This window comes from Gekko japonicus, unplaced genomic scaffold, assembly GCF_001447785.1.
Source record: "Gekko japonicus isolate JY-2015 unplaced genomic scaffold, Gekko_japonicus_V1.1 scaffold2193, whole genome shotgun sequence".
Taxonomy (NCBI): domain Eukaryota; kingdom Metazoa; phylum Chordata; class Lepidosauria; order Squamata; family Gekkonidae; genus Gekko; species Gekko japonicus.
The window spans coordinates 251,391-263,385 of NW_015168111.1; the positions used below are offsets into that span (position 1 = coordinate 251,391).

At 40.4% G+C, this 11,995-nt stretch overlaps 1 protein-coding gene across 1 annotated transcript in view; it reads left to right on the forward strand.

The window, feature by feature from the left end:
- The first annotated feature begins 4,414 nt into the window (after positions 1-4,414).
- LOC107113510 (olfactory receptor 10C1-like) overlaps positions 4,415-11,995 on the forward strand; it is a 17,631-nt gene continuing 10,050 nt past the window's right edge. Inside the window, exons 1-2 of the mRNA XM_015414843.1 lie at positions 4,415-5,377; positions 7,021-7,116. Coding sequence (XP_015270329.1) covers positions 4,415-5,377; positions 7,021-7,116 — 1,059 coding nt within the window. The remainder of the gene's footprint in view (positions 5,378-7,020; positions 7,117-11,995) is intronic.

The following is an 11,995-nucleotide window of genomic DNA, read 5'->3' on the forward strand; positions in this document are numbered from 1 at the left end:
ACCTTCATTTTTAACCCTGTTCAAAGCCCTGGAAAATGAAATGGCCTTGTAGCACCTCCTAGAAAGACTATGCCCCCCCTCATCTCCTCAAGCAGCTCATTCCACAGCCCACTCCACAACATGTGACCTGACCTGAGCAGCCTAGTCTAGCCTGATCTTATCAGATCTCAGAAGTTTAGCAGGGTCAGCCCGGGTTAGTATATGGATGTGAGATCACCAAGGAAATCTTGGTTCACCACACAGAGGCAGGGCAATGGCAAACCACCTCTGTTTGTCTTTTGCCTTGAAAACACTGAGTTACTATAAAGTCAGCTGTGACTCAATGGGGGGGGGGAGACCCACCAATGCCTCATGTATGAACTTGTGAACATCATTTTTTAAAAAAGTAGTCTATTCTGCTATCAAGAGGTGCAGAAAAATGCCTGAAAATACGTGGTATGTTACAATTTGTATATGATGAACGGCAAGCAGCACAGTGCTTGGGAAAAGCAACTTTCCTGCCTTACCACTAGAAATCATTGAGCCTCCCAAACTGTTAACTTCTGAGGAATCAGGAGACCTTCAGTTACTTAAAGTGTCAGTTGTCAGAAGCACACATCAATAATCAGATAATAATGGCAGGATGCAAGGTATTGACTCCAAATTTCAAAGTCCAACTTGCTGTTGAAATGGGTGCTGTTCACACCTCAGGACTGACTTGGCAATTTCTGATCCATTTAAATGTGTTTATTTATCTACCTCATGAGAACTACAAATCTACTCCCTCTCTTAAAGAAGCTCTCCTGAACAATTCTGTTTAACACATACTGGGGAATGAGTTGGTGTGGGGAACCTTCCTGACCTCATCAGGCAGGCCACTCCACCTGGTGGGAACCACAGTAGGAAATGCTCAGCTAAGGGCAGCGGTTGGTCATTCCCATTTGCAAGGTGACATGCCTTGATGGATACAGCTGCATCTGATGAAGGGGCCTTTGACTCTTGAAAGCTTATGCCCCCCCAAAACCTATTGGTCTCTAAGGTGCTACTGGACTCCGATCAAACTGTTGATCCAATTATCCTCCTTACCCCCATCTCTCACAGTTTTATACATGCAGATCTCATGATCCCCAGAATAACTTTTTGTCTGCTTGTTTGTTTTAGTGATCAAAGTGAAGCCCCACCACCAGTGGAAAAGCTGGTTGGATTCAACCACCATGTTGCTTGTTTGTTTTGCTATAGGTTGCAAAGTTGAAATGACAGCTTTCAGTGTCATTAAAAATACAATATTTTTCATGTTCACGTGTGTGGAATTTCTGTATACACTTGTCTACCATTTTCCTTTTGGTATCTTTACAGTTTAATTGTGACTGTTGTCTTGTAGCAAGGCTGATATCCCCTGAAGTATTAAAGATGGGCAGTTTCAGCTCTGCTGACAAATCCTTGACAATAAAAGATATAGGGTCACTCTCCACAGACATGAACACTGACTCTGTTTATTTCCTGGCTAGGTTAATCTTTTAAAGATCATGATGCAATGTAGTGTTTTTTCTCTGTGAATAATTTACAACATTCTTCAGTGCAAAAGGATATTGTAAAAGGCATTCCATCTAAAACCCTGGTTCAGGAGCTCCATTTGCAACAAAGAACACCTTTCTTAGGAATATTTATTCATAATACATAGGGGAAGAATTCCTATCTCAGTAATATGAGTGTAATGCTCTCCACACCAGGCCACACAGATTTACGCTTTCTTCAAAAGACAGAAGAATTAAGAGTAAAGGTAAACACCTCTGAATCATTGTCTAATTAATTTTCATACTTAATTTGAAGAGTTTGTATTGTATTTGACTTCCTTGCATTCTAGAATGTAATTTGTGGAGTTGTTATGGGGATAGAATTTTCTTTTCCAAAAGTCACGTCCTTGTTTTCTCCATTTGTCTTTTCTTGCTTCCTTTGTTGTTTCTCCATGTTTTCTCAATCTGGTCCAACGACATTCTGAGAAGCACAGAGAAATGATACAAACAAACACACAAGAGCTATGTGGGACAGAGGCTGTAGTAAGGAGTAGAATTGGGTGAGATTGGGTGCATGGATTTGCTAGAAACAACCCACTGAATGTAGTTCTTAATTAGACACTGATCTGATGATATTTTGGTGGGATCCAGTTATGATTTTTGATCAGTATCCCCCAATTTTCCTTCTTTTTGCTGCTTCTGTCTCATACAGCTTTTGTCCATGTAGGTCCTGTGAGTTACAAGTGGACACAGAGGACTCTTCTGCCTTTTTATCACCAGAAGTGCTGGTTAGATTCAAACCAGTGAGGCAGAGGAGGTGTTACAAGAAATACAGAGAAAAGCCTAGAAGCTAGCTTTAGACTAGGAATGTTTGGTGCTGGAAAGTTCCATTATGTCACAGCCAATTTATGGCAACCCCATAGAATTTTCAAGGCAAGAGACTTCAGAGGTGGACAACGATTGCCTACCTCTGCATACATCACACTAATTGGTTTTACGTACATTAAGAATGCTAAAGTGCTGTGTATGATTTAACACTGGAGCTGGGCAGATTTGGTGTTTCATTTTTGAGGAAGCAAGGTGATACGGAAACTTAAAGCCAGTGGGGCTGTGAAGTGGATACACAAGTGGCGAGATGAGGATTTTGTGAAGAGGAATGATAAACATCTGTATTTGAACTTTTCACTTTTTGAGGAATTTAACTTGGACTATTTCTGAAGGTGTATTAATAGGACTGTTTTTTGTATTTGGATCATGTTCTTTTGAGTTCCTGATTACTATATCATATTTATGAAAAAGTATTCTATTTGAATATGTTTAGATTATTATACTTATTGATTCTTGAATATATTTTCATTATTTATGCATGGTTTGATCTTTTGTATCTTTTATTTTACTTATTCCCTTCCATGCATCTCTGCTGCTTGTATCTCTGTATAGCAGCTTTGGACTTCCTTGGTGGTCTCCATCCAGGTACTAGGACCAACCCTGCTTAGCTTCCAAGATCTGATGAGATCAAACTAGCCTGGGCCATCCTAGTCAGGGCTGGTTAGCCTTTAGTCCCCCCCCCCAAAAAAAGAAGTAAAAAACACATCTTTAAAATTCACACACCTAAATAATTTAGGAGACTGAGTGGATGGCATTTGTCTAGGCAAAATTTACTGGTATTCCAAACTGGCTAGAAGCTTAGTTTTGTTTTGCTTTTGGTTTTTAAACCTGTGGCTTGTCTTTCTAGATTGAGTTGTTCTCTCCTCCATTTCTATACAGCATTGGATGCTTGTTTTGGACACACTGTAATCCACATTTCATTAAACTGATTTTGTGGCCTATTACCTAATAAGGATGTGTGAACCTCTTTGAGGAAAGTTGCTGCACTCAAAATTTTACCTAAGGAGAAATGCACACATTTTGATTCAGTCTGAATCCAGTTTTATTGGAGGTTACATAGGACCTAATTCCATGGAATCCCATGGAAAAAAATATATTGGGATTTTTTTTCTCTTGGAATTCTGAGGATAACTTACCTTGGTATGAACCCACTTCACGTGACAATGCTAAAATGGAGAGCTTGATCTAGTGCATAGGTATGGAAGGGTCCTGGTGCACCACAGTTCCTCATGTTTGGCCATGGATAAATCACTTCCCTCTCTAATCTACCCGGTTTACAGGGTTTTTATGAGGATAAAATAACATTTGAGTTTATAGACAGGATGAAAATGTACAGATAGACAAATATAGGATTTTATCTAACTAGCTTTTGTGACAGTGATAAAGGAAGCAAAGGTGCCCTGTGACCTTTAAAAAGGCTATGTTGGGGATCATGGGACTTGAATGGACAATAGCCATTTGAGATGGGGACTGTAATAAGGAGAAGAATGGGGCAAGATTGCCCTGACTCGGGTAGCCCAGGCAAGCCCAATCTTGTCAGAACTTGGAAGTTAAGCAGGGTTGACTCTCATTAGTACTTGGATGGGAGACCTCTTTGGAATACCAAGTTGGGAGGTCAGGGGCAGGCTTTTTTCAGCCACCTCTCTGAATATCCTCCAGGCCCCCAGTAGGGGGTCAGTTACCAGAGGTCAATATGACTTCCAGGTGCATACACATACACACAAAAACAAACAAACAAACAGAAAGAATGAGGCAAGATTTAGTGGATAAAACTAGCCAAATACAACTATTAGATAGCAGAACAAAACCTTTGGCACCAAACGTAAGAAAGGAGACTTGTTCTAGCATGAGGTACCTTCCACCAGTTAACACACCTCATACTAGCACAAAGGTCCTTGGATTGGAGGAAACCTCCACTGTTAGTGGAACAGAAGCCTTGGATCCAGCCCATGACTTTTTTACTCTGACAGCTTTTGTAAATGATGTGTTCTGTTACTGATTATATGTGTCAGTAAGTACATGAAATTATATAAATGAATATATCTGTGTATTTGGGACTCAATATTAATGATTTCTCTTTTGATTTCTCAGCAGGGAATGCTGAAAGATATGCCATGGAAAATAAAACATCTGTGACTGAATTCATTATATTGGGTTTCTTGACACTCCCAGAACTGAAACTTCTACTGTTTGTGGTATTTTCTTGCCTGTATTTCCTTACGGTAGTTGGCAACATCATCATTATTGCCATAATTACTGCTGATGGTGCCTTACAAACTCCCATGTATTTCTTCCTGAAGAACTTATCTTTCTTGGAATTATGCTTCACTTCAGTCACCATACCCAACATGCTAGTGAATCTGCTCTTGAAAGAAACCAAAATCTCTTTTGTTGGGTGTGCAACACAGCTCTATTTCTTTTTACTGCTAGGTGTCACAGAATGTCTTCTCCTCACAGTCATGTCATATGACCGCTATGTGGCCATCTGCAACCCACTACGATACACAGCCATCATGAACAAGAGGATTTGCCTCCAGTTCTCTGCTGCATGTTGGTTTGTTGGATTCATGGTGGCAGCAGGACACACAGCTGTTATCTTCTCTCTCCCCTTTTGTGGACCCAACATCATTAACCATTTCTTCTGTGACATTCAGCCTTTGCTCACGCTTGTTTGTGGGGATACTTATTGGAATGAAGTCCAAGTCATTGCAGTCGCTGGTGTGGTGCTGATGTTGCCCTTCATTCTTGTTCTCATGTCTTACACCCATATCATCACTACCATTCTGAAGATGAGCTCAGCCAAAAGCAGGAGCAAAGCTTTCTCCACATGCTCATCTCACCTCACTGTAGTATCCCTGTATTACGGCACAGCTGTCTTTATGTACACACGGCCTAAGGCCAGTTACTCTTTGGATAAAGACAAATGGTTCACTCTATTCTATTGTGTTGTTACTCCACTACTGAACCCTGTCATATATAGTCTGAGGAACAAAGAGGTGAAAGGAGCACTATGGAAATTGGGTAACAAAATATTTCAGATGCCAGAAAGATAAGAAACTTCACTCCAAAGATCTGTGGGTGGTATAATATGCTCACACAATCCTCCGTGAGCACAGACTTGCTAATTCACATTGAAAATGGGAGGAAGTCTATGAAAGCAGAAGATCACACAACCCTGTGTTTATCACTGAAGTGAACAAGGAAAATGCTGTATTCAATTAAAATGTATAGAAACACCAGCACATATACGGCACTTATCAACTAGGGTACATGTTTGCATTGCCAGTGGTGTTGTTTAATTCTATGTTAACAGGTGTGTATACATATATAGTATAGTATAAATATTATAAAATAAAGGGCCATTTTTTTTGAAGATCAGGGGGAAAAAACAGAACTAAAGATATGACAGATATTTGACTGAGACCCAAGAAGTAGATATAATCACATTGATTGTTTCATGCAACTTAACACGTGTGTCCAGATACATTCAATATCTGGTGTAGTGGTTAAGAGCAGTGGACTCTAATCCGGAGTACCTGGTTTGATTCCCCACTCCTCCAAATGCAGCCAGCTGGGTGACCTTGGGTCAGACACTGTTCTGTTTGGTGTAGTGGTTAAATGCGTGGACTCTAATCTGGGAGAACCGGGTTTGATTCCCCACTCCTTCGCTTGCACCTGGCTGGATGACCTTGGGCAAGTCATAGTTCTGATAAGAGCTGTTCTTGAAAAAGAGCAGTTTCTGTCAGAGCTCTCTCAGCCCCACCTATCTCACAGGGTGTCTGTTGTGGGGAGGGGGAGGGAAAGGAGTTTGTAAGCCGCTCTGAGACACCTTTGGGTAGTTAAGGGAGGGATATAAATCCAATCTATTCTCTTCTTCTTCTCTCAAGAGCAGTTCTCTCAGTCCCATCTATCTCACAGGGTGTATGTCGTGGAGAGAGGACGGGAAGGAGATTATAACCCGCTCTGAGACTCTGGGTGAAGGGATGGGGTATAAATCCAATTCTTCTCCTTTTTTGTAACATTAATAATTTTATACATAAATATTAATTTTATGCAAAAAAAGCTTTGTGTGTTGGTTTTCTTTTATATTCCCAAAGTTTAGCACACATCAACCTTGTGGCATTATAACATATAAGTGCAATGTTCTAAATTTCTTTGAGGTAGAAATGACACATTTCTTTTTTTTAAAGTCTACCTTTCACCTACTAGGTAGCTGATAATGATAATATAAGGAAGTATCCTGAACAGACTTAATGGTTGATCCGGGGGTACTTCTCTTAGTCTGTTCTGTTTTTAAACATGGGTGTTGGATCTCACCAGCTTTTCTGCTGGTGAAAGAGGGAGGACAGGACAATTTTGACCACCAAAAATGCTATGCCAATGGTCTTGAGACATGAATTACCCAGGATAGGAGCTACAGAGAACGCAAGAATTGGCTAAGAGCAAATAGTAACACTGATAGCCATGATATTGACAACACTGTGTCTATAGACAAATCAATAAAGAAGGTTTTAAAAAAAGATTTGATCTCCCTTTGAGTAACATGTACTCTTCCAAAAATACATACAAATACCCTGTATATTCCCAACTATGCAGGGATTGAGTTGTGTACAATGGATATTTTGTAGATTAAAAGAAGGTAGAAATTTATGCATTGCAAAAGACTCAAGGAAATAATAAGTTTATGAAAAGTTACCATTTAGTATATCTGTTTTTCCATTTTTCAGCACCACAGGTAATACCCAAAGTTTATGGAAAACAATGGATAATTTTAAAGCCATATACATGCTACAGTACTGTAATAGCATGTATGACACAACTCTTTTGGGGAACTATGAAATATATTGGACTCAATCCACCATATTAAACACTTCACATGTCTTGCAAAATGCTTAGGATAGTTAAACATCCTCTGGCTCCTGGAGGGAATATCACCAGAATGTACCACCATTAGACCATCATCAAGGAGTTGTAGCAAAAACCTTGGTTAAAGTTTGTGCAACAAGTATTTCCCTATGGAAAACTGGACCGTGAGACAGAAGGGAGATCAAGCTGAGTGGTCCCAACAAGACCAAACAGACATATTAATTAGTTTTCTGATGTTATGTAGACCAATTTTTTTTTTGGTATCTGCCTCTTGGGCCCTCTCTACCTAAGGGGTCACTTCTACCCCTATGCACAACTAAAGTTGATTAGATCAATCCAGAACCAGACATTGTTGTGGGACAATGCTATAAACATCATTCAGATTCAACAATGGTATTGAGTTCATTTGGTTTACTCGTCACCAGAAAAACTAAATTGGAAATATGGTCAGAGAGCATCAACAAACTTTTTGGGGCTGGCTGAAGACAGTCTATTTTGTGTATTCTTAGTGCTAATCCCAGTTCTGTGTGGTAATGGCTAACTAAACATGAATTTGTTCACCTTCCTATCAGAAGTATTCTTCTCTATGAATTACTATGTGAAACAGTCTTCTCTATGAAGAATAATGGGACATGTTGAGTCTAGTCTATCAACATGAGTTGAGTCTAGCATATCAATTAAATATTTGAATCAACGTGAGCTGTAGGGAGACATGATACGACCCCAGACTGGTGATATCCAGTGTGGCATCCATGGGTACTATGGCCCCCACTGAAATCAATATATCTAATTATCAGCATGGCCAAAATCTGTGGATACTTGAATCCAAAGACTGGAACCATGAAAAAACTGGACGGATGTTTCTACAGATCTGAAAAATGACCCAAGTTAAGGGGGTGAAAAAACCTTAAAATATTATTGGCAGCAATTGTGATTGTAAGAAATGGATGCTTTCAGTGACAATTTCTAGGCAACGACAACAGTATTGCAGGATTCAAGCCATGGTTTCTGTCCTGAACAGGCAGGGAAGGGGACAGGGCTCCCTTGTGGAACTCAAGGTGGCTCACACAATAGAACATTATAAAAAAATAAAATAAAAACAAACAATTCTTATGGGTTTCCATAAGAAGTCATGATTTTAAAACTCCAATTAGGACTACCCATGATTGGTCATTCACATTGCTAATGAACCACAACCATGGACCCATGGCTGGGTTGTTGTCCCCCCCCCCAAGTCCTGCTGTGCATGTGCAGAACCAGACAAATGCACATGTGCTCCTGGCTGTGTTCTATGGAGGCACTGAAGTGCATGTCAGAGTGAGGTTGTGGGGGGAAAGGATGCACCGGAAATGGAGTGGAACGGTCACACCACTCATGCATTTCCATGGCATGCCTGGGCAATCAGATGCCTGGAACCCCGCCATGGAAGCACCTCACCAAGATAGCCACTGGAATTTTCTGGTGGCTATTTAATCCATGTGGGAGTTGTTTTACTGTGAGGTATGAATGACTGGGGCATGGGAGCATGTTTGTTCATGAGGGGAAGGATGGTTATGTCGGGCCAAACTGCTCATGTGATCACACCCTAAAACTGCTGAGATTCAAAAGTGCATCCTTAAATGCTTGATAAGTGATTTATGTTGTTGTTGCTGTTATTGTTATTATTTAATTAAGTTGTCTGAGATTCTCATATTTAATCTTCCAGCAGATAGTGTTGTTATGAGGATGATAGTTTCCTTTCCCAAAATTCACTTTTTAAAGATATAGCCACTGATTTCTCGCACCCCTTTTTTTAAAACAGGGATTTCTCTTTGGTAAACCTTCTTTGAAGAGAAAACAATGCACCCTTTTCAACCTTCACCCCTTGCAGTTGTTTTATGGTACATGCCACAGGATGGTGTGGTAGCAGGAGATTAGGAAGGTCTGGAAAGACATTGCTTGCCTCTGAGCATCTACAGATTGAAATTATGAAATTATGCAGAACCTCCCTTCTTTCCACTCCTCTCTTCAAATTTATCTTTGATCAAAATGGAATTGACTTGAAATAGACTCCTCATTGCTAAGAAAAAAGGGGGGGAGAGAAATGGGTTGATGGATTTCAGGATGAAATTGAAGAAGAATTAAGAGAATTTCTTTTTAAAATGCTGCTAGAGAAAACAGCCCTCTGTAGTTTTGCTGTCATGCATAAGGTTACCATTTCCCCCTAACCTTCCTCACATGTCTTTAATAGTAGCCTAGAACAACAATAAAACAACAACTGTGAGCTGAAATACCCGCAAGTATAAATGTACATTTATACTTGCGGGTATTTCAGCTCACAGTTGTTGTTTTATTGTAATTCTTGGCTTTAATAGTAGCCTGACACACAGGCATCCATCAATTAAAGTTTTTGTTGAAAATACAGGGGTATGAATTTGCGACATTTCTGGCCATCAAAATGCACTGAGAGACAGGGGAAAAAATGCCTTTGCTATGTTCAGATACTAGATTGGCAGTCTCTTCAGATGCATTTCTAAGAGTACTTTCCTGGGAGTAAGCTAACATTGAATAAAATGGGATTTCCCTCAGACTAGTCCTGATACATTCCCTTAAGCCTTCATTTCAGAATTTTACAGGAAGTGTTGTAAAACTCCATAAATTGCTGAAAGAATTTGTGTTGCATTTGATTGTGGGCTACCAGGCTGTCCAGGATTAGAAAAGTACCCCACCTGAACATTAAAAGAGGAAAATACATTGCTGGGAAATATTCTCTTGAATATTGTTAATTGGCAATCACTGATTCATTCTGCATCCACCTCATCAAGCAGGTGATATTAATAGGTCTCTTGGAGCTTTATTTAAAAAGAAAGTCTTTGCAAAGGGCCTAAGTGGAATCTCAGTTCCTCGCTCAGGGGGTTATTAAAAGCATATCAGTAGCTACTGGTGTCACTCCCCCCGAATTTACACTCGGTCAGGATTCAGCCCATTGCATGAGGTAACTGGAGACATCGTAGACCCTAAGGTCTTTCTCAGTGGGGTTTAAGTTAAACTAAGAAAAATGTCTCTTCGATTATAACATTAAATGAGACCTTGTGGGATTTCCAGTTTGCAAAAGTAAACTTTCATAGCCATACCTTTAGTGGTGTAAACTAGCATTGTTCTGTTAATTTCTATACAGTTAACTATGCTTGCTCAAGACATGTGAAATTCTAACACTCAAAGTGTATTTTTTATGCAAAGGGAGGCTGAAAATGTGCTGATCTCTTGAATTCCTCTCTTACTACTATACTTGCAATTTATCCCAGATAATCTTTCTTCAGTCCTGGACAAATGGTTAGAGCTAATCCAGTTGTAGAAACTATGCCATGTAAATATCCCGGGACCAATAAGAGTGTGCACAGCAAAAATATATAAAAGGCCAGACTGGCTCTGGATATGTTTAACTGAACCTCAGTCTCGGTGTCCTTTTGCATGGTGAAAAGAGCTGGCAGTTGGCCAGGAGAATTTTTTTTTTTAAGTCCTGTCACTTTAATGGAAGGTTCATATGTAGAAATGGGTAGTTGAAGCTTTTCATGGTATGGAGCTAAAAACATCACCCAATAATTTTATTTATTTATAATTATTTATTTTTAGACTTACACCCTGTCCCTCCCCTGGGTTACTGGGCTCAAGATAGCTCACAACACCAATAAAACAATAAGTAAAGATAAACATATATCTACAAAATACATAAATTACAATCTACAAAATAGCACCCTAGCTTAGGCATCAGAATAAAAAAAAACATATCCATTTGGTATCCAACAACCAGCACTCCAGACTGTTGTAAAACATTGCCATGATCTGGCCTTTGCCAGCACAGCCTAGCCAGCCTAAGAGGCCTGGGTGGCAGTAGGAGGCAGCTAGGCCTACAACTCCCAGAAGGCATTGGGAGAGTCAGAGAGGATTCTAAAGGGACCGTTGAAGTCGGTTGGGAAGACAGTCTGGGAGGAGACGGTTGAACTGTGTGAGGAGAGGGTCTTAGCTGTTCGCTGAGGAAAAACAGGGTGTTCTTCGGGTCTCTCTCTGCGGCCTGGTCCCACTGTGGGGACAGGCTGGTCTGGGAGAGAGGGAGATGTACACTGGGCTCAGCGTGAGTGCTAGGCAGGCTGGGGCCTGGAAGTAGAAACAGGTAGCTGCGTTAGGTTATGTTTATTTTTCCTTTCACCCTGTTATACCCTTTTTAAGCACCTTTGCCGTGTCTTGTTTTTCCCTGCCCCACTGTTTTTGTAATAAACCTGTTAAGTCCGGCGCTTAACAATAAGTCAGAGAGTGATTTCAGCAAAAAACTCAGGTTTATTCAGCTCGATAATCAACTTCTCCAACACGGTACAACTCCTCATAGCCCGAACAGCTTTCCATTGCAGCTGTTCGGTATTTAAACATTCCGGGCTAATGTAGCCACACCTACTATACAAGTACCAACCTATCAGGTTGTTCGCATAATAGCCCAATCACAAGTGTTCCCACCACAGACAGTTCAAATGTGATTGGACACAATACTTTCGGCGCGAATCCTAGCCGATGTCTGAAGCTTAACATAGCTTCTCTATGGGATGATTCACACTTCATCCTCATGCATTCAGGGCAGCATCTGAATACATTACAAATCCCTCCCCCCTAAGTAAAAACACTATGAACAGTCATAATCACTCAGGTAGGAAGGTGCACGTCGATTTCTCTGAGATCTACGAGGTGGTATAATCTCAGGGCACGGTTCCGTCAGTGGC